This window comes from Lepus europaeus, chromosome 2 (assembly GCF_033115175.1).
Source record: "Lepus europaeus isolate LE1 chromosome 2, mLepTim1.pri, whole genome shotgun sequence".
Lineage (NCBI taxonomy): Eukaryota > Metazoa > Chordata > Mammalia > Lagomorpha > Leporidae > Lepus > Lepus europaeus.
The window spans coordinates 162,933,891-162,957,281 of NC_084828.1; the positions used below are offsets into that span (position 1 = coordinate 162,933,891).

A 23,391-nucleotide genomic window follows, 5' to 3' on the forward strand; every position below is an offset into this window, starting at 1 on the left:
TATAGAAAGAGACAGAGACAGAGAAAGAGAGATCTGCCATCTGCTGACTCATTCTCTAAATGCCCACAACAGCTGGGGCAGGACCAGGCTTAGCTAGGAGCTTGGAACTCCATCCAAGTCTCCCACATGGGTGGCAGGGACCCAAGTACTTGAGCCATCATCTGCTGCCTCCCAGGATGTGCATTAGCAAGAAACTGAACTGGAAGCAATGGAACCAGGAGTCAAACAAGGCACTCCCATATATGGAATGTCAATATCCTAATTGACATCTTAACCACTGCACCAAATACCCACCTCAAAATAATAAAGATAATCAAAATAGGGAATCCAAAGTATAGCTATACCCTTCAAATTTTCATTATTTTATCAAAGCAACAGATATTCATTTACCCTTACTATATGCCAAGCCTTATGTTTCATGTTGGAAATGTATCTGGGAATTATAATAATCAGCATATTTAACAAATATTGAGTCCATACTACCCATAAAACACTATGCTAAGTGCTCTATGTGAATCAGCTCATATAATTCTCAAATCAATCTTGTAATTAAGTGCTCTTCTAATCATTGAATGAAGATGAAGAAAATGAGATTTGGAGAGGTTGAATAACTTGCCCAGGAGCACAGTACTAATAAAGTTGAAACTGGGATAAAAGTTTACTGAACCTTCCACTTTTTAATTATTTACTGTTGTTTCTACCTGATGCAGAAACAAGTCCATGCCTTCAAGGAGCTTATAGTCTGAGTTAAAGAACACTTCTACAGGTAATCAGGAGAAATGGGAAGGGTCTTCCAGGGGAGGCTTCCTACCTTTCACTAGGTTTTAGGGTGGTCTCACCTACTTAGCCTTTTCCCTTTCATTTTCATGTTTCCCATCTCCCGTGTCTTCCTATGTCCACCGTGCAGCAATCTTTGCCTTGGCCTTCTGCTCCTCTCTTTCTTCCCTGAGTTTTCTCCCTTATTCATCTGTTTATTCTTTGTTTCTCCCATCTAGTTTATTACTGGAGGCGCTAAATACCATGCAATGCAGTTTTGAAGGCAAACATAAAAAGGAGGGATACATTCACTGTAAATGAAATGAGCTGTTGATAGATGGCTTTGCAAGCTTATGAGCCCTTCTTTAGCATTCTCTGGCATTTAAGGGACTCAGGATTCCAAAAGCACATCCACTCCATTCTGCTGTTGCTAATCTCATTTTTTCCATGATTAACAACCCAGTTCATTATGTTTTCAGCTCACATTAATCATCTCTTCTGTGAGTTTGGTAACATTTGGAGTCATTTCCCTCTGTATTTATCCATCTGGGATCTTTATAAAAGATAAGTTTGCAGAAAGTCATTTGTTGTTCATGCAGAAATTCATTTGATGCTCACTGCTGTACAAGAAGTGAATGTTCTCCTTGTTTCTCAGATCCTGTGGGGGAATCTTCTAAAATCAGGCATGGATTCCCTTCCCAATGCAGAAGGCCTCCTCAGTTGAGCCCCATGGGGCACTTAACTTGGAGCAAGATTCACAGCACAAGGAATTAGGCTGCAACACAACAGCATTAGAAATCACAAGCAATGCTGGCTGGTTCCTGTCTATCCTCATGGAGCAGATGGGTTGGGAAGAGAGCTGTGGGGGTAGTGGAATGGGTTGTGAGATTAATGAGTCAGAACAAAGGCCTTGGCTTTAGTCCTGTCCCTACATCTACAAACTATTTGACCTTGTGCAAGACACATAATCCTTCTGAAATCCACTAGTCTCCTCTATGAATTGGTTTCATCTATAACACCTCATCTTTCCAAATTGGAGAATAGTTTTTAGGGTTAACTTAATACTTTCATCTCCTCTCTATGCTGTTGAGTAAGCTTGATAACCTTCATCATATCAGTTTAGTTTGCAATTTCTGTGATCTCGTCCAACACTAGCAGTAGCTATATATATATATATATATATATATATATATATATATAGTAACTACATAAAAAGTAACTACATATATATATGTGTGTGTAGTAACTATATCATATAAATATATATAGTAACTATATATATGATATATATAATCTGTCAGGGAAATCTTAGAGGCTAATTTCTTAATTCTCTTTTTATATTAAAAGAGCTTTATATGTGTGTGTCATATTTGTTTGCAGATCTAGTGGGAGGGGATATATGCTGTTTGGAAAACACAGAGAGAATCCTTTGGAAGTTTAGATAAAGCATCCTCAGGAGTACATTGTAATCTTAGAATGTCAAAAGAGAAGCAACTCTTCTGAAGGTCCTTGCTTGTCCACCCCAGCAGCATTTTGTTATGAATGTTGGAATGCATTCACTCATTTTCTCATTGGAGTAAGATGTTTCTTTAGTGACAATATTCCACATTGGGCACTTGTTCCAAAGGATGGCAGATATTCTTGTTAATGATCATTAACCATAAAATATTAGAATTATTTCTCATTTCTGCCCAAGTTCCAGGGCTAAATTGCATTAATGCAACTGTATTTTGTACAAAGGGTAAAAGACATCACTAAATGTTTTTGTTGTAGAATGTTGAGAGGGTCCTGGCAATGGAGAGGAAGGGTAGAGATGAAAGAAACTGGTACTGTTTGCTCTAATTTTGCTCAACCTGAAACAAGGAGGCAGAATTCGGAAATGTTGTCATTTACTGCTAGTCCTCTCTCCCAGCACCGGAGATTTGCACAAGAGACTCCCGTTAGGCACATAAGTCCCAGTGGTGCTAATGGAAATTACCTGCATAACTACCCTTCCTGCCTACCTAGGATGCCAGACGCCTGAGCACTCTTTTAATTGCCATGCACCTCCCTTTGCGAAGAACTAATTGCATCTGTTTCCCTTTCCTTTAGGTGTTCAAGCAAGGACAGGAATAATGAAGAGTTGGATGTATTAGCTGCAGCCTTTTGAACCACAGAAGAAGGAAGTCAACAGTGTGGACAGGGTTGGAAGCATTGCCACGCTTGTTGGAATAAATGAGGAATGGGCTTGTGATTATGCTGACATTCCAGCATGAATCTGGTAGACCTGTGGTTAACTCGCTCCCTCTCCATGTGTCTCCTCCTACAAAGTTTTGTTCTTATGATACTGTGCTTTCATTCTGCCAGTATGTGTCCCAAGGGCTGTCTTTGTTCATCCTCTGGGGGTTTAAATGTCACCTGTAGCAATGCAAATCTCAAGGAAATACCCAGAGATCTTCCTCCTGAGACGGTCTTATTGTATCTGGACTCCAATCAGATCACATCTATACCCAATGAGATTTTCAAGGACCTTCATCAACTGAGAGTTCTTAACCTGTCCAAAAATGGCATTGAATTTATTGATGAGCATGCCTTCAAAGGAGTTGCTGAAACTTTGCAGAGTCTGGACTTGTCCGACAATAGGATTCAAAGCGTGCACAAAAATGCCTTCAACAACCTGAAGGCCAGGGCCAGAATTGCCAACAATCCCTGGCACTGTGACTGTACGCTACAGCAAGTTCTGAGGAGCATGGCCTCCAATCACGAGACAGCCCACAATGTCATCTGTAAGACCTCTGTGTTGGATGAGCATGCTGGAAGACCATTCCTCAATGCTGCCAATGATGCTGACCTTTGTAACCTCCCTAAAAAAACTACTGATTATGCCATGCTGGTCACCATGTTTGGCTGGTTCACCATGGTAATTTCATATGTGGTATATTATGTCAGGCAAAATCAGGAGGATGCACGGAGACACCTTGAATACTTGAAATCCCTGCCAAGCAGGCAAAAGAAAGCAGACGAACCTGATGACATTAGCACTGTGGTATAGTGTCCAAACTGACTGGCACTGAGAAGAAAGTAGTTTGCAATTTCAGTAGAATAAGTGGTTTACTTCTCCCATCTGTTGTAAACATTAAAAACTTTGTATTTTGGTTTCTTTTGAATTATGCCAATGTTGGACTTTTAACAAACACTACAACATAAAAGTTCTTTTAGTTTAGATGGTCCACCCCTTTAATTGTACCCCTGGTGGTATATTCTTAAGTAAGCTGCTGTCTGAACATTAGTTAGATTCATCTCACTATTTAATAATGAAATTTATTTTTTTAATTTAAAACCAAATAAAAGCTTAACTTTGAACCACGGAAAACAGAGTGACTTATTGGTCAAGAAAACAGTTCAGTCATTCTACTTGCTCTAAAGAAAAACAGATAACCCTTGTGAAGCTAAAGAACAATTATAATGGAAGATGTGTTATTAAGTGCTACTGTGCACTGGGAAGTCATAGCTGAACCATTAACCAAGTTCAGTATCTGTCAGACTTTAAAGTAGTGAGCCTTAGCAAACTCAGGTGTTTACATACAAATGTGGCATCTGAGGAAGTTTAAGATGGGACATTTGTTCTTCAAAATGAGCCTTTCTCAGCCTAAAGACCAAATATTTATTGTGCTTTATTCAATGCTGGACACAATTAAACAGGAAAAGAAGGCACGCATATTCTGTCCTCAAGACTATCTTTTGATGGACAGGGAGGTGTGACAAACACAGAAATAGCTATACGGGAAGGAAAAGCCTTAATCATGCAACATCAATTTTGTGAAAGCACTGAGTGAAGCATTTTTATCTTATCATTTTAGAGAAAATGCAAAACAACCGTATTTACATAGGTGAAACTGCAAGTGAGAGATTTAAGGATTTGCCAGGTAGAAACTAGCATCTTTTTGCCTCCAAAGACAGTTCTTCTCTTTTGTTCCTACTGAATTGGCTTCTAGAGGTGTAATTTACATGTTTAAAATGTGCCCACACTAAGTGTACAGTTATCGGACTTTTGAAAAATGTGAATCTAGCACATAATCAAAATACTGTGTTCTGCCACTAGTCAGGGGAAGGCAAAAACACTTTTGGTTCTTGGAGTACAAAATTGTGAGTTTGGATCATTTTCAAGTGCCATTACAGATCATGTTTGAGACTTGGCTGTCACCCAATGAGGTGATGATGTAGGCAAAGAAGAGAGGTGAGAGAAAGATCAAGATGTAAGAAGGTATTTTGGATTGAGAGCCTCTGTGTAGAGGAGAGACAGTGTGGAGCTATTTGATAGGTATCTCAATTTCAGACTGAGGAATCAACAGTATTATTTTATTAAGTAACATTTATGAAACACTATGCAACTAGTACTTTCTTGGATTTTCTTAGTTAATACTTAGAACCACCCAATGAGATTATCTTTTGTGGATCAGGAACAAGAGACTCGGGAATTAAGTAAGTAACTCAGGATGCTAGGGCTTATGACAGGTATAGCAGGTTTTGAAATCCAGTCGGTCAACTCCCTTTGTACCTCTTCACCACTAAACCGCACTGCCTCATAGTTATAAATTTTCCTCTCCATAAAGTTGCTGGTTCCCCATATCTGTAGACTCTGAGACTCCTATATCTTCATTAAAAAATAGTAGCAGAAATACCTCTTTGTAAAGCTTATGCCGAAAACAGGGAACCTCTGCTGTTTTGAGGTATATAGCTTCTCCAACCCCTATGTATCCTTGGTCCTCCAATAACATTTCTTCCCTTGGAAAGTCCTAGAATCCTTGTCTGTGGCAATGATCTCTTTAAAGATATACTAGAGAAGACCAGGGTCAGCCAACCCAAGACCTGGGCATGGCATGACACTCAGAATTCAAGCTGGGCTCAGCTCCCAGCAGACACTGCAGGACTTGGGTTTTTCAGGTCCATGTTAAGCGTTCTGAAAAGTGTAAGGTCTAGTCTGGAAGGCTAAGATAACTTCTAAATGTGAAATTCAGGATATGGACCTACAGCTGCTGAATTCTGGTGAAAGTTGAGCTATGTGCTGTTACTAACTGGATTTGAGTACCTTCCAGGGAAATTGGAGGTTTGCTGGAGATTTAACGCCCCCTAGAGGAAACATTGTATCTTTGAAAGTAATACCATGAAAAGATGCCTAACTGAACTGAATACACATGTTTTTGCCTAAAGATTAGGAAAATCAAGCCTTTACTAAAACAACTCTTTAGAAGGTGAATCAACTGTATTTATTTGAGTGGTGGGGTGCATTCAATTTATAGAAGTCTTCACAAATCTGATAATCCATTCTGGGTTGCTCCTTCCAAAATAATTATTATATCCATATTGATAAGAGCTTGTTTTCCTAGCCAATTGCACTGGCCACGTGAAGCTGTGAGTAAAGTAAAACCTCTAAGGAGCGTTAAGTATACTCATATACTTGTTCAGAAGCAGGAAAGTTAAATTCCTACATATTTAGTTGATAATTCACCCCACACATAGAGCTGAGAGTTGTGTCATAGGTTGGTAAAAATCCCACTGCCTGAATCCTATATGGAAATTATCAAGTTAAAAGTATCACCAGGGTTTAAAAAAAAAGCAGACAAATTAAATGTAGGTCTTGGAAGAGAAAATCAACTCTCAAAAAATTTTTTATATAGGAGACTATTGGGCCTATTTGTGACCATATATGAAAACAAAATGCTCTTTCTGTCAGCTTGTAGGGTTGTCTTGCCCTACCAGGCTAGCAGTGTCTGGAGCCAATAAGTAGAAAGTAGATTCACGTCTGTAGAGAAAAATGTGACACAGATACACTCTAGTTTTTTTAAAAAATTATTTATTTGAAAAGCATAGTCAGAGAGAGATAGAGACAGAGAGGGAGGAGAGAGAGAGAGAGAGAGAGAGAGAGAGAGAGAGAGAGAACAGAGAGAGAACAGAGAGATATTTCATTTACTGGTTCAGTCCCCCAAATGGCTGCAGCAGTCATGTCTGGACCAAGACAAAGACAGGTATCAGGAACTACATCCTGACCTCTCTGATGGCCAAGCACCCAGGTCATCCTCTGCTGCTTTTCCAGGTGCATTTGCAGGGAGCTGGATCAGCAGTGAACAACCAGGACTCTGAACTAGCCCTCTGATATGGGATGCAGGCATTGCTAGTGGCAGCAAAACCCACTGCAACACGATGTTCTAGCTTTGCTAACAGCTTACTTCCTAATTTTCCACACCTTGATATATGATTCTACTCATGGACATCTATGCATTTAGGACTGTATCATTTTTGGAATTAACTATTGTCTCATTATCTGATGCATGCCTGCCTCCTACATAATTTAAATAACAGAGTGCTTTCTCAACCTTCTCTTTTGGGATCCCTCTCATAAGTTCAAACTCTTAATTCAAAAAATATCTGGGAATTTTAGTCTGATCTTTGACAATGTGCTTATCTCTGAGGATAGGCAAATCATAAAACATACAAGCCAACGAGAATGTTTTTTAAAAAGTGGTAAAAATTATGCAATGGAAGATTTAATTTTCAAGCGCATTTTGGCAAACTGCAATGCACTGATATGCAAAAGCTGCCAGGTATGTCTTGTTCCTTCTTAGATCCTTCTCTGATTCCCCACAATCATTCTCATTCTGACATCAGCAAGCATAGAACAGTCTGGGATGTCAGATAGGTTTTCCTTTTTGGCTCAGAACTTTCAATTCATATAGTAAGTTCTCTCAAATACCTGGCAGAGTTGAGGAATGGAAAATTCTGCTCAATTAAATGTTCAGTTTACTAGAGATAAGTGAACTCCTAGAATTTCGGGGCTGGAAAAGTCCTAAGGATGATCTCACCCATCTATTTCACAAGTGCTGACATTGAAATCCCTGCAGGTTTGTGGATTAGCGCTGTTTTGTCCATCTTCCAAACCCAGTTTTTCTTCCTAGACATCAATTCCCTCTCCTGGAAAACTGTTTCCCAATTGTCAATGAAGTAAACAACCTAATAATACACAAGCATCCTATGAAAATGCCACAGGATATCAGTAAATGTGAGTATTCAGAATGTATATAAGGCTCCTTCTTTGCCACACATTCATAAATTTAAAAATCTGTGACTCTTAAAACATTCTTATTCCTCCAAATATAATTAAGGGGTCTGTTTGTCTCTACAAATAGCCCCTAAATGTCTCAACACCAGGAAAAAGAAGGAGAGCATGATCCTGGTGCAACTTCTAGGGAAGGAGAGGGTCGATTAGCATTTGTTTCCTTGAGTGGCAGCATAACCGTTCATGGTTACCTGTCTCTCTACTGTCCTTAAATGCTGTCTTTCTCCATTTCCAGAGCTCTTGTCATCCTGGCTTCCCTAAGTCATATCAATAATTCATTAATTTGCTGAGTCTGACCCAGACAAACCAAACCAGAGGCAAACTCAGCTACTACGTGTTTGTAAAGGCGTTCCTCAACTCTTTTCAGATCCAAATAGCTGAATCAGAATAGATGGAAAAGGATTCTTCAGCTGCATTTGCACACACTGCTGACATGTGTGGTCACAAACACAACAAATAGCATAGTGGGTCACACAGATCCCGTCAAGGGCACTCGAGGTCAAAGATGTTTGCTTTCCAACCCAGGAAAAAATATGCCCTTGAGGCCACAAGGTGGATGTAAAGTACGATGATTTCATCAACTATTGTATGTCACTTAAGAAGTTCCACATGCATGTATACCCATGTGAACCTTCGGGTTAAATAGGGAATTAGGTCCTGAAAACATTAAGAAAAGAGATCATGGAAACAGAAAGCAAAGTGTACCTCAGTCAGTTGGTTAGAGATGGCCTGTGTTTCAAGTTCTTGAAGAAATTCTTGGAGATATTTCTAAGGCTGTCCCAAGTTCAGCAAAAACATTTACACTTTTTATTAAAGAAAATGGAGACCAACTTTATGAGCTATGTTCATTCTTTGGCTACCAAATTTTATACATCTTGATCACTGCTTTCAAAAAGAATAATCCATTTACTTCCATAGATGCCTAGACATTCATATGACGGAAGTTCTGTGGATCTGGCCTTAAAAGCTTAGCTTGAAATGAATATATTGTGAGTCTCTATGAGGTTATGACCATAATCCCATGTTCTTTTCCTTATTTAATTTTCTTTTAGAGAAGAATTTGTAAAATAGAAGGCAATCTGTAATCTGACTGTTGGCCTAAGGATTGACAAACTATTTTTTGAGCTAATGTCATTGATTATTGAATAGGTATTAAAAGAAAATGGCCCCAAAGCCAGTGTTGTGGCACAGGAGGTTAAGCCACCCCTTGCAAAACCAGAATCCCATTTCAGAGCACTGGTTTCAGTCCTGACTGTCCTGCTTCTTATCCAGCTCCTTGATAATGCACTTGGAAAGGCAGCAGAGGATGGCCCAAGTGCTTGGGCTTCTGCCAACCATGTGGGACACCAGGATGGATTTCCTGGATGCTGACTGATGCCTGGTCCAGCCCCAGCCGTTGAAGTCATTATGGTTTCAAATAAAAATAGATAAATAAACACTGAATGACATGTTGGGGGTAGGATAGGATTAATCACAGCACTGTGGCATATAGTAGATTACACCTTTGCCTGTGGCACTGGCATCCTATATGGGTGCTGGTTCCTGTCCCGGCTGCTCCTCTTCCAATCCAGCTCTCTGCTTATTGCCTGGGAAAGCAGTGTCGGATGGCCCAGTTGCTTGAGCCCTGCACCCACATGGAAGACCTGGAGAAATCTGGTTCCTGGCTTCAGATCGGCACAGGCCTGGCCAGTGCAGCCATTTGGGGAGCGGACAAGCAGATGGAAGACCTCTCTCTGTCTCTCCCTCTTTCTGTCTGTAACTGTTCCTCTCAAATAAATAAATACATCTTCAAAAAACAAAGACAGTTTCTTTTTGATTGTCTCCATTTCTTCTGAAGGAGAGTATTCAAAACATACTGGTCTTCTCTCAAAGTCTGCATCCCTCTAGACAACCCTGCCAATTCCAGAGCTCCCTGGGGAGAGAAATGCAGTGACAGGAGGAGAATCTCAAATGAGAAAAGAAGAAAATCTGGAGAAAGTACTATCTGAGGCAAGGCTGTGGGGATCAACAGGACTGATAGTTCCTTACTCTGCCATTGAGAAGAAATTCCTTCACATTAAAATATGAACGGAGGAATCCCAGTGTGTAAATCATAGATAAAGAATCTTTTATCAAATAATTTCATCTTTACCTATTAATAGTTATCATTTACTTGGCATAGTGCCAGGTTTTGTTCTTGCATTCCCTACTTCTCACAACAGCCCTTCAAAGCATTATTGGGTGCCGGTGCTTTGCACAGAGGATTAAGCAGAAGCCTGCGGTGCCAGAATCCCATCAGGCTGCTGGTTGGATCCCTGGATGCTCCACTTTTGATCCAGCTCTCTGCTAATACACCTGGGAAAGCAGTGGAGGAGGCTCAAGTTTCTGGGTTCCTGCACCCATGTGGGAGATCTAGAAAAAACTCATGACTCCTGTGTCCTAGCCTAGCCCCAGTCATTGTGGCCATCTGGGGAGTAAACCAGTGGATGGAAAACCTCTCTCTCTCACCCTACCTCTCTCTGTAACTCTGCCTTTCATATAAAAATATGCAAACAAATCTTTAAAAAATTATCATTTTCAGGGCTGGCACTGTGGTTTAGTGAGATAGTCGCCGCCTGCAGTGCCAGCATCCCATATGGGAGCCTGTTTAAGACCAGGCTGCTCCACTTCCGATCCAGCTGTGCTGTGGCTTGGAAAAGCAGTAGAAGATGGCCCAAGTCCTTGGGCCCCTGCAGCCACATGGAAAACCTGGAAGAAGCTCCTGGCTTCTGGCTTTGGATCAGTGTAGCTCTGGGCAGTGTGGCCATTTAGGGAGTGAACCAGTGTATGAAGACCTCTGCCTCTCTCTCTCTCTCTCTCTCTCTCTTTCTGCCTCTCTATGGCTCTGCCTTTAAAATAAATAAATTTTTAAAAAATTATCATTTTCTCCATTTTACAGATGAGGAAAGTAACCCAGAAACCATCCTGCCTGAGATAACACAGCTTGTGCAGTTGTGGGCCAGGTCTAACTATGTGTAAGGTCCTTGGTTCCACCTGCATCACAGTGCCTAGCTATGCATCACCCTTTAATTTTATGAAGTCTCATCTTAAAATCCATGATAACAAAGGGAGGAGGACAGAGGAAGGCATTTTTATTAATTTGCACAGGTGGAAAGTAAGGTTCAGGAGAGCAAAGCAAACCTAGCTCACTTAGCTAGTTGACCAGGCTGGGTGCTTGGTGACTACAATGATCATCCCTTGTTAATATCCATTCCTCTATGCCCAGCTCTGATGCCCATATATCCCCAGTGTGAACTAGGCTCTTGGGCAGGGGAGATGCACACATGGCTCTCAATCATTGAAATGAGGACTCTGTGTTCCCAGCTTGCACTTGGGATGCTGGTGAGGGTGGTGTCAATCTTTGCTTTGTAGCAGCGCCTTTGACCTCATTCCTCCCATATCTGTGTGCACCCCCATATCCCAACTACCACTTCCTGTGTTTATTTGTCTGCGGGTTTTCTCAGACACCACAGTGTGCTTTGCACATAAACAGCACATCAGGGATGCTGGGAGTGGCCACTCTCCAGGAGCAGCCTCAAACGAAGACTTCTGAGACTTGCTGTAGAAACAGTCAGTGCCCTCCCTCTCGGAAGCATTTTTCTCACTGCACTGTTGCTTCTGCAACAGGATGGGATTCTGCTTGTCCTTCATGGTAATGCACTTTGTGAGATGCCTATTTTTGCTGTCTTCCCTACTTTATTTCACTTCTCCACTCCTTCCACTCCTTTGTCATTGTTTCCTTCACCTCCCAAGAAAATTCTTTGCACTCAAATCCTTGTCTCAATGTCTGCTCATAGGAGGAATCCAAACCAATATCTGAATCAGCCGTGTGTCAGTGATTTCCACACCTGGCTAATGACCTATCACGTCAAGATCTTGAGAAAAATGTAAATGCTGCTGCTTTCCCCAGGCCTAATGAACTGGAATCTCAGGAGGTTAAGCCTGGTTCTCTGTATTTCCTGTTGGACCTGCTGTGCTCTGTAGGTCAGGCTGATTAGTCCAAGCGGTAGCACTGACCTATGCGGCACCCTGCACTAGAAATGTCTTCTGGAATGTTGTGCTTGGCAAAATTAGCTGCCATAAAAAAGTGAACTTTGTCACCTCATGGAGAGTGAGTGTCATGTAAATCCCTAATATGGTTCCCTTCTTGCCTCGCATGCTTGGGAATTCAGAGTAATCAGTCTGTGCTTCATGGTTAGTGCCTATATGTGACCTCATAACCAATCCAGCTGCAGTCTAGTTCCTTCTACTTTTGGACATCTATTACACATAAGTCATCACTTACTCTGATTGTTTTTTTAATTTATTATTTGCATGTTTCCATTCCATTATAATTATTTCCTTAAGATCCCACAAGCCTTTTAGGTAATGAAATAGGAAAAAATTTGTCTTCATTTGCTCCCTTTTATGTTTTCCTAAAATACATAGATGCCCCCAGATATATTCTGTATTGTTCAAGTCCTGGTTTCCTTTCATTCATTTCTCCAGACTTGCTGGTATGTTCTGGAAATATCTGCTATGCAATGGTCCTTGCTATGAAGTGGTGTGCCTGAATCCCCAAGACTCAAGGTCAAACACACGTTGAAGCCTCCCAACCCCATAGGACCCCAGTGGGCTTTGTTCATTCTGTTTTCCACCTACCTTGTAAGAACGGAGCTGAGAGTGGATGAGAGCTTCATTCTCCAACTGAGGACCCTAGAAGCCGAGTGCCAAGTGACCCGCCAAGGTGTCCCTGGGGAATAAATGAGAGCAGTGGGACTTTCCAGCCCCTGACTGGCACCAGAGCTCTTGCTCTGTCCACTTTTCTGTGAAGTATGAACACTTTTGGAGAGACTTCAGGAATTTTCAAGAAAGGTGATGATCTGGCTTAAGAGAAAATTAGGATTTTTTAGGTGGTTGGTAGAAGGGAGCCGTTAAGAAGCCAATATTTACCTCTTTACTCAGTGCTGGCAATTACGCTGCCATTGTTGCTGATACTATAAGGGAGCAAGCAATATTTTAGTTGCTTTATTGTTTTGTTTCCACAATTGACATCATATATTGTAGGCTGAACTGTGCCCACTACAAGTTGTGTATTGAAATCCTACCCCCCAGTACCTCAGAAAGTGACTGTATTTGGAAATAGAACTTTTAAAGGTATCATCGAGTTACAATGAAGCTGTTCATCTGGGCTGTAATCCAATCTAACTAGTGTCATTATAGGAAGAGGAGAGTGGGGGAGGCCCAGAGAGGCAGCAGGAATGTGTAGCCACAGAGGTAAGGCCCGCAGAGGCAAGGCTAAGAAGACACAGCGGGAAGGTAGGCATCTCCCATCTAAGGAGAGAGAGTTCCCATGAAACCAAACCTGCTAACACCTTCATCTCGGCCTAGAGCTGTATATAGGTGAATTCCTGTTTAAACTACATATTCCACGGTATCTTTTTGTGGTGGCTCTGGTGAGTAACAGCCTTTGATCTCCAAGGAGCATTTAGGAGGGTTTTCTTGGGAAGCGATCTCAGAAAATCACAGCAAATGTAGTGAATCAATGAATGCCATCACATTGTTGCTACCATGCCCATTTCTTTCCGTGTGATCTTTACTTTCCAGGGGCAACTTTGCTTTTGCAATGGATGTTCATTTTCTGGAAATGTCCCCTGCTGAGAAGCAAGCACAGTGACTCAGAAATGAGGACTTTGCTGTAGCTATAGGACAGAAAAAGGAGCCAAAATAAATAGATGATCTGATTGTCCTGACTTCATTTCCAGGTAACTATTTTAAAGGGGAAATGGCCATAGGCAATAAAACATCTTAATTGGAAGAATGATATAAGTATCTGCATGCCTCCTATTTTATGACTGAATTCTGAGCGCAGTTCCTGCTTGGCTTCCTTAGGGATTTTCCTCAGAGCTGAAAGTTCCAACTACTCCATTAAAATAGTTGTCCTTAAAAGCAGGACATTTAAAATGGGAAGAAGGTTTTTATAAATTCTCTTCCAGTGCTTTTCACAGTAGATTGGCTCAGTTTACAACTCCAATGATCACCTCTCTGATTAGGGGCTTTAAAATCTCTGACCAGGATTGTAAATGAGGTTCTTGTCTCTCACCTCTCAGAGAAAAACAGAAACACTATAATTAGAATCAGCTTAGCATTTGGTCGATGATACACACAGCTGGCTCTGCTCAGCTAGCAGGAACTGTGGTTCTGCCAGCAAGAAACTCAAAAGCCTTCTCCACACAAGACACCTGGAAGCCAGGACTGTGTGAAGCCTTTCAGAAAACACTTCATCATTCCCTGGATTCAGCTGCAGGGAGAGGTGAGAGCTGTCAGTGCGGAGAGACCCAATTAACCTGGTGTTTTAATTTGCCTCGTAGTGTGGTAGAACAGCCCACAGGACTTGTTTTATTTTGCTTGCAAAATGGATATGACTTCAATGCTTAAAAGTCTGAAAGGATAGACAGTTGTGGAAAATGAGAGCAATATTGAAGAACACATGGAAAAACATAAATCGCTTCAAAGTGCAATACTCAGAAGGAACTACTCCTGATTTTGAACTTTATTACAGATCTCTCCTTTTCTCTCTGTATGTACATTTATAAAATTCCACATAGAGGGGGCATGCATATTCGTATACATTTGATTCCTGCCAATTTTCCTCTCAGTAATGCTGTGGGTGGACCCCTCCTAGTTACTGTCATGACCCTTCCTAATTAAGCCTGTTCAGTTTTCCAGAATAACTGCTTGTCTTTAGTCCCATGATCTTCCAGGTTTCTGCCTGCTCTCTTAAGTTCCCTGCTGTGCCCTATGAGGTCCATTGAAGAGTTTCCAGCTGTCATGGGAGCAATGAGCTTTCCATTTCCGAAGGGTAACTGGCAGCACATTCAGAATGAATGAGCAGAGGCTAGGGAACCATGGGGATGAGAAACCTAGAACACTGCTATGTTCAGTGCAAAGTAGGAAAAATGCGTAGTGGCCCAAACAAGAGTTGTAGCAATAGAGATATAAAAGCAAGTAATTTGAGATGTGCTTGAGAGACACAATAAGGCATGCTTTCGATTCTATCGTTTATATCTATTTTCTATCCTCTGTCTATCTGCATGTTTATCTATCATCATCAGCATGTTTAGTAATTGTTGCTGTGCTGTTGTTAGACTTTGGCCTTCAAGTTTAAGGATGATGAGTTTGATGATTAAAATACCTAGAATCAATAAGACTTCGTAAAGACAGCTTAATGATTCTAGCCAGGCAGCATGGTTTTACTGTCAACTTCAACATGATATAGCCAAAAATAGAGTTGATTTAAATTATATCATAGATCAAATGACTTTAAACCTTTTCTCCTCTTGGTCAGAAAGGGATGGAGTTAATTTTATTTGAAGACCTGTTCTAATGAAGGCTTTAAATCAAAAACTGTTACCACTGTCACCTTGCAGGAAAATTTCTGAGCTCAAGTTCATGCAATTTATTAAATTTCTTGTCTAGTTCTTGACCTGAGGGTTGTAATCAGCTGGGATCTGTGCCCATTCGATTCTGTTTCATCTCTACATATGTGTGAAACTGTTTCTGGGAAATCCTGGGTGACATCTGTGTCTTTATTTAGAAGATTACAGTATGTGATGTTGTGCTTTCGGATAACTAAAAGAGATGTTCTTTAAAGGTATATGAAATCCATTGAATATTCTTTCCCAAGCTACTCAACTACCATCTCACAGAATCTAAAAGACCAATCTCAAATGTTACAAAGGATTAAAACATGTGACTGTCAAATTCAGATGAAGTACATTGTTCTTAAGTTTCAATATAATATCATGTTTTCTGCAATCTTTTTATGTGGTGTAAATTTAATACATAGTGAAAATAATAATTTTCATATGGTAATGTTTATTTTTCCCAGAAACATTTTATTTAAGGAATATAAGCTTCATGAATTTCATAAGTACATTAGGAATGTAGTGATTCTTCCTTCTGTACCCGCCCTCCCACCCACATTCACAACCCTCTTCCTCCTCCCTCATCTATTCCCATTCTTATTTTTTACTAAGAGCTATTTTCAATGAACTTTATACACATGTGATCACCTCTATACTAAATGAAGAGTTCAATGAGTAGTATGAAAAAAAATCTGTTAATGTTTATTAAACAAGTATTATGTGCTAAACTCTTTCAAGCCATTCCTAATTATTCTTCACAGCAACTCTCTGAACAAAGTACTATTACAGTTCACATTTTGCACTAAAAGAATTGGAGGTCAGAGAGGAAATAACTCACCAAAGGGCATACTTTCAAATGGGTACAGGAATTGCAATTCAATCTGATTCCAGAGACCACATCACCAAGCCACCACTTCACAATGCTGGATCAGGTTTTTCAGCATCATGATAATTAACACTTGAGTTAAATTATTTAAGTCCAAAAATATTCATTATTTACCATTCTTACCCCCATAGCCAAAACCTTTTAGTGTCACCAGGTTTTCCATATCAGTAAGGCAGAAAGGGGACCATAACCTCAGTTCTGAAGTATGGTGGGTTGCACTGTCCCTCCTGTGTCAACATCACGTAATCCCATTCCAAGTTTGTGCTATCAGTGCTGAGTTTAGTTTTTGTCATGGAGAAAAGTTGCCAAACTTAGTCATGTATGTTTTAACCAATCTACTGTTTTTCAATCAAGTTATCATGATTCAATAAGAACTTTTGTTCATGATTATAAATAATATATTAGACAATGTAATAGCTATGTGCATGGTTGAGTTTCATATACATTGCTAGAACTGAGACTCTACTAACTATTTTTTTTAAAGCTTCTTCTTTTTTTTTTTTTTTTTTTTGACAGGCAGAGTGGACAGTGAGAGAGAGACAGAGAGAAAGGTCTTCCTTTTGCCGTTGGTTCACCCTCCAATGGCCTCCGTGGCCAGCGCACCACACTGATCCAAAGGCAGGAGCCAGGTGCTTCTCCTGGTCTCCCATGCGGGTGCAGGGCCCAAGAACTTGGGCCATCCTCCACTGCACTCCTGGGCCACAGCAGAGAGCTGGACAGGAAGAGGGGCAACCAGGACAGAATCCGGTGCCCCAACTGGGACTAGAACCCGGTGTGCCGGCGCTGCAAGGTGGAGGATTAGCCTGTTGAGCCACGGCGCTGGCCCTCTACTAACCATTTTAACCACTGACAATTTTACTCATGGTAAGAAGTCTTACACAAGGTAGCAAATTAAAATGCGCTGCATTCTGGGCATGTGCTGAATCATGATTTATGAACACTCACATTGTTTTACTCTATGACAAATTAGGTGATTTAGTTAGAACATGCACATTTTTCTTTGAGAAAGTATGTAATAAATTCGGTTTCCAATTTTTCCTGATCAGAGAGAGAGAGATCTTCAAAACACAACTTCTTGATTCATCTTAAAGATATTCAAAGGGAAGAAAAATAGCAGCTTGGGGGTGAAGTAATTCCTGTATAATTTTCATCTTTTTCTTAGTGTTTAGACTTGCCTAAATTAAATGACATTTTAAAGTGGCTTTTCCTATAGCTCTTTACTGTGGTTTTATCTATAGATAGCCTCAAAGATAAAAATCTATAGACAGAGGAGCCAGGAGGCAAAATTTAAAGGTGCAAAAAGCAAGAAAACAAATCCCCCTGCCACAGATTGGATCTTGCTCCCTTCACTTCTGATCTAGCATCATGTGATGAGGAATACCTCCCCTTTATAAGTAACGGTGCACTAATTCAGAGCCAAGACTTACGAGGTGTCAAATGTTCTGCCCACCTTCCTGAGCTGCTGTTCATTGTTAAGAGGAGTGTGTCTCAGGTAGCCACTGATTGAAAGAGGATGATAGACCTGTTAAGCATACCTCCTGAATTCCCTGAAATGCGCCATCTGATAGCTTATACTATAGTCACCCTTGTTGACTTTCAGAACAGTGAACAAGAAAGGAAACTGTTTCCTCCTTCAAGCCGCTGTGACTTTTAGGTTATTTGTTATGTGGTATTATGGCTTCAATAGTTACCTACTGGAACCCGAAAAAAAAAATAACCCTAGAAAGAGACTTAAAAATAAAGGGATAATAAGGAAAAGAATACACAGGATTCTGCCTGATGTTGTAAGTGGATGGACTCCAACATTAATCGACAGAAACCAATCAGGATACTGAATTCTGACCCTGGAGGTTATAGTCACTTTCTTGTAAGAGGAAGTATGCATCGCTTCTCAGCCTTTTGGCTAAACTCAAGTGTGTAGGAGGTAGTATACATGTGATTTGCTTTACAAAATTATTTGGAAAACCTCCCAATGAATAGCAAAATGCCCCCTTTTGTGTGTTCAGTTTTATTCTGATATAAAATATAAATGACAGTAGACAGCAATGCCGGTTAGTATTTAACTCACTTATGAAAGCCACCACAAATGAGGTTTATTAGAACCATATCAAGCCGTGTGTCTACATCTTAACCTAAAGTGTCTCCTTGGAATTGAGCTAAAAACTTCACAGAATTCTAGGGAAGCATCATCCATGGGGAATGGAATCTGTCTTGATTTTGTAAGATAATTTAATACTTTACTTAAGGACCAAGGTATTCATGTACCCAAGGCTTCTCATCAGTTGAGCTGCAGCTCATTGGGAACATGCTAAGTAGGGAGCAGTAGCATCAAGAATTTCCACTCCACATTCTCATGTATATCCTGATGTCAAAATGTAGCATTAATTGCAAATTTGACTTGGTATGGTTCATAAAGAAACTCACAATCTGTGTTTCTGTACATAGTCATAGCTATAGAACAAGTTAGATCTAGGTTTGAATCTCAGATTATCCATTTTCTGGAAAACAACCTGAGATAAGTTAGATTCTATGAACTATGTTTCCTTGACTCTAAAGTAAAAGGTAATAATAGCTCTATAGTAAAGTTAAGAAGGTTAAATGAGATAATGTATGAGAATGTGAAGTAAGACCTACAATTAAACTTCAATATTATGTGCCGCCTTGACACTGGGTGAAATAGAGAAGGACCTGGATGACTTAACTGTAAATTCCCCACCCCTCCTTCCATGCCCAGGGTCCCCTAGCTAAACTCTCCCAGTCACGAGAACAGGGGACAGTCCTTGCTTACCCCAAGTATGCTCCGGCTCCCCACCAGATTACAGCATTACTCAGACAAGCTAATCACAACCTTCTGCAGGAGCCCAGGGGCACCTCACCCTCTTGGTGATAAGCAGTTTGCCTCCCACTGCTACTGGCTGTCTACCCTGTTCCCAAGTGCAACTCTTCTGTAAGACTGTGTGGTGTATAGTAGTATCCTCCTCTGGAATGTGAGTATATGTGACACGTAATGGCTGTCAACCTCATCTGTCCTGTGTTAAGGTGTCATACCTTTGGCCATTCTCATAACTAGTGAAGGACTCTCTTTTTCAACAAAGTGAGGAAAAGAAATTGATCAAAAGAAGCACCTAAAACATTGTAAATGGTAAATAATGGGTGATGCTATAATTATTCTCCAACTTCTCTGAAACCACTTCACTCCCAAAGTAGAGAGAATTGCAAACTTCTGGGTCTTATCCCCCAGAAGCTGATATTTGGATTCTTAGACTATGGGAAAAAATTGAGGGACACAACTGGGGAGGAGTCAAGGGACACATTTTTATATGATTCCTGTTTGGCATGGAAATGCAAATAATAAAAAGTCAGGTTCAGCAATATCATAATTATCTCAACTTTCCTAAGGTCTTTCATCCCACTATGGTCTTACGGGCCATCCAAGGGAACATGTCAGAATTTTTGGCTGTGTCTCAGCATTCTGGAATATTCTTGGCTTATTAACCTGTGCATCTCTTCCCAGATAGATGAAAAGAAGTCTGAAATCAAAGACCCTTGGCAGTTCTTAGAAGACTAGAGTAGGAGACAGCACAGCCTCAGCCACTGATTCCCACTGCTTCCTGTGAGACACATTTTTTTTTTTTTGACAGGCAGAGTGGATAGTGAGAGAGAGAGACAGAGAGAAAGGTCTTCCTTTTTGCCGTTGGTTCACCCTCCAATGGCCGCTGCGGCCGGCACATCTCGCTGATCCGAAGCCAGGAGCCAGGTGCTTCTCCTGGTCTCCCATGCGGGTGCAGGGCCCAAGCACTTGGGCCATCCTCCACTGCCTTCCCGGGCCATAGCAGAGAGCTGGCCTGGAAGAGGGGCAACCAGGATAGAATCCAGTGCCCCGACCGGGACTAGAACCCGGTGTGCTGGCACCGCAAGGCGGAGGATTAGGTTGTTAAGCCACGGCGCCGGCCAAGAGACACATCTTTTTGATGATGCAGCCATTACTTTAAAAAGAGTGACTGTTGCTTATTGCTTTCTTCACTGTCCTGATTATGATGCCTCAGATGTACAGAACTTTCAGCAAACATGTGGTGACTGAACTGTTGATGAAATGAATCCAAATATTAAATGAGTTTACTACACACTTAGATAGTAAGAGTGAGGATTAGAAAATTAGGTCTGAAGAGATAAAGAGTAAAAGACATGTGGGGCAAGGGGGAAGTCGGTGTGGAAGAAGAGTTGTTGGTGGCTCTCTGAAGAAGATAGAGATATAAACTGAGTCTGGATGGAGAATGAGAAGAAAAAAAGAGTCAGCTGGGAGTGACAGCAAGGTGAACAAAGGTCTGTGCTTTCCCTCTGAAGCTTATCCTGTTTCTTGCCCTTATTTCAAGAAGAAAGAAGCAAAAATGTCAGTGAATAGGCACAAGGTATTCTGCAGGAAATGCTTGTGAGCCTTTCTAATAAATTGTCTTGCATGCAGCACACTCAAAGTATGCAAATTAAATCGAAGGGTTTCTTCTGAAAAGGAAGAGACAGCAATTTTGTCCCATTTAGCTTTCTTTTGAATAGCAACATTATCAATTTTGAACATTCTCATCTAGGAAATGTAGTGTACCCAGTGTGATACTAAAATATCGTTGATCCCATGTAAATGAATTCCAGCTTCTGAAATAGACTCATGAAAAGTGTCAGTTTTCCCTTGATGCTCTTGCTCATTATGTGCAGGATAAAAAGAACCATGGTGTAATGAAGACCTGACAAAGCAACACTGAGGTGACAAATATCTGAGGCATAGAAGTAGAAGTGTGACATAAAATACAATCACTAAAGGAAGATAGTGGTACCTCTCAAAGTGAAAAAAATAAAAAAAATACAAAAAACCTCCCTTATAGGAATAGAAAAAAAAGGAGTCATGGTTTTAGGAAAAGACATAAAGCCAAATTCTTTCTCTCCTATTATAGGAGTGTGGTTCTATGTCAAAATATTAAGAGTAGAAGTTGAAATAGTATTAAAAGCCTAGTTTAATGGACAAAATCACATTAGCAGTATAAAAACAGTTGCTAACCTTCGGAATAAAAATAGTTACATTTTGAGAAATTATCTTAACTCCATTGTGATTGGAAAGATACAGCACATTTACCAATGATACTTTAATGTTTGAGGCTGGTGTAAATAGCTTTCCAGTATCAATTTTTAACACACACACACACACGAGATAATTCTTTGCTCTAGTTAGAAATTCTAGATAAAAATCATTGATGGTATTGACTAGCTTTTTCCAGGGACTGGGACCTTATTATTTGGATTTAAAGACTCTCTGTTATGGTAACACAATGTGCTTTGAATTAACTCAGGGGAAGTGGAGAATGATTTATAAGTCATTATATGACCCCACTATGAGCTCACAAGAAAGAAAGTAAAAATTTAGTTAAGTTTTAGTTAACATGAAGACTAAATTTTCCTAAAGAATCCAAGAAGGAATTAAACCTTTTTGTGTTGTCATGTCTTTAAATTTACTTATTCCTGTAAGTCACCCACCACTGCTCGGAGTCCAGCTCTCTGTCAGTCTTCCCCTCAGTGCATGGGAATCAAGTTCAGGCCCTTTATCATAGGCGTCTTAGACGCTGTGTGATAAGCAATACCAATCACAATAGAAAAGATATAAAACGTTGCTGTCAAATGTCTAAGATTGTAAAATTTATAGGACAAAGGAAAGGACAGATGGAGATTAAAATTTGCCCACATTCTCACAAGTCTAGTTGTTCCCAAAAGAAAAACATGGACCGTGGAGTTTACTGAATGAAAAAGGAGTTAAAAGGGACAAAAATTTTAAGAAGTGGGAGGAACAAACAAGTGAGAAGGAAACCTGTGGTTGACACCTCCCTTCTGAGAGTCATTTTGTGTATATTACCTAAAGTGGAGTATCTGCCTGACGCCAAATGTTTCCACATTCCAGCTCAGCTCTCCGCTTCTTCAGGATAATCCCCAAAGCCACTCTAGTTGGGGACTTTTCCAGGATTCTTTGGGATCCACTGAGTAAAAGGAAAATATCCATCCTGTTCCTTCCTGATCATAGGTGGGCGAAAACAGCCACCACAGCACCAGTCTCCAGGCAGGGAGAAGCTCCTCTGGCAGATCAAGTGCACAGTAGGAGGCACTGGAAGACTGATTCCTTTCAACAGGACTTAATTCTTCTCCATAAGAGCCAACATGGGAGAAGGACGAAATGGTGGTAGGAGTATGGTATTGGGTGTTTTGTTACTGTTTTAATTATGTTTTTCAGTTGCAGAACTTCCTACATTAACATGAAAGAATAAACAGAGAAAATCAATCAAGAAATCAAATACTAGGCAGAATAGCTTACTCAAGCAGTCAATGTCTTGCTTCTTTACCTACATCAAGCCCCATGAGCAGAAGGACTATGACACTGTGCCAGATCTGAAACAAAAGTCCAAAACATGAGTGCTCAACCCAACCCACTCTAAGTGGAACCAATGCCTCTCTGAAGCTGCTTCTTCATTCAGGCCAATTCCCAAGAAATTCAGCGATGACTGGAGATGAATAAGATGGAGGAAGGATGGTAAAGGGAAATTGATGTGAGCTCAGTGGCCCTTGGAGTTTCATCCAGTGATTGCATATGTTGACCAAACATGAAAATCACCTGGGATAACTGCAAAAGTCCCAATGCCCAAGCTACCCCCTGAACCGAATAACTCAGCATCCTAATGGGTAGGATCCAGAACATAGTATTTTAAGCTCCTCAGGTAACTCGGAGGTGCAATTAGGATTGTGAATTGCTGTGTTGTTGTTCAGTTTTCATGTCCAAAGCTACTAGGAATCAGATTCAATTCTTCAGCTGCTTCAAGAGTTTTGGCAAGTCCCAGAGAAACATGAATATCTACTAAAATTTTGATGTGGATGACAATGGTTCTCAAATTTAGCTGCATATCAGAATTACCTGGGGAGTTCAATTAAAAGAAAAATCACTTTGCACAGGTCACAGACTGGACTGATTAAATCATAACTTCATATAAAGTTAGAAAGCACATACAATGCTTTGAAAGTATTCTTTTTTGAATCCTGTTTTTATAGCTTCTCATATTGTAATATGTAAAGGAATCACCTGTGGAAACTGGCAAATGCAGAGACTCAGTAAATCTGAGGTAGAATCCAAGATTCGACATCTATAATAAGCTCCCAGCTAAGTTGATGCTGATGTCAATATACCATTCTTTGAGTAGCAAGGATTT

At 40.5% G+C, this 23,391-nt stretch overlaps 1 protein-coding gene across 1 annotated transcript; it reads left to right on the plus strand.

Moving 5' to 3' along the window:
* Positions 1-3,007: 3,007 nt before the first annotated feature.
* On the plus strand, positions 3,008-3,787 carry LRRC3B (leucine rich repeat containing 3B). The gene has a single exon (XM_062179332.1). The coding sequence runs from the start codon at positions 3,008-3,010 to the stop codon at positions 3,785-3,787; it is 780 nt and encodes a 259-aa protein (XP_062035316.1).
* The last annotated feature ends 19,604 nt before the right edge of the window (positions 3,788-23,391 follow it).

Bases quoted from the DNA above. Each gene is read 5' to 3' on its own strand.
- LRRC3B (XM_062179332.1), top strand. From the start codon at position 3,008: ATGAATCTGGTAGACCTGTGGTTAACTCGCTCCCTCTCCATGTGTCTC.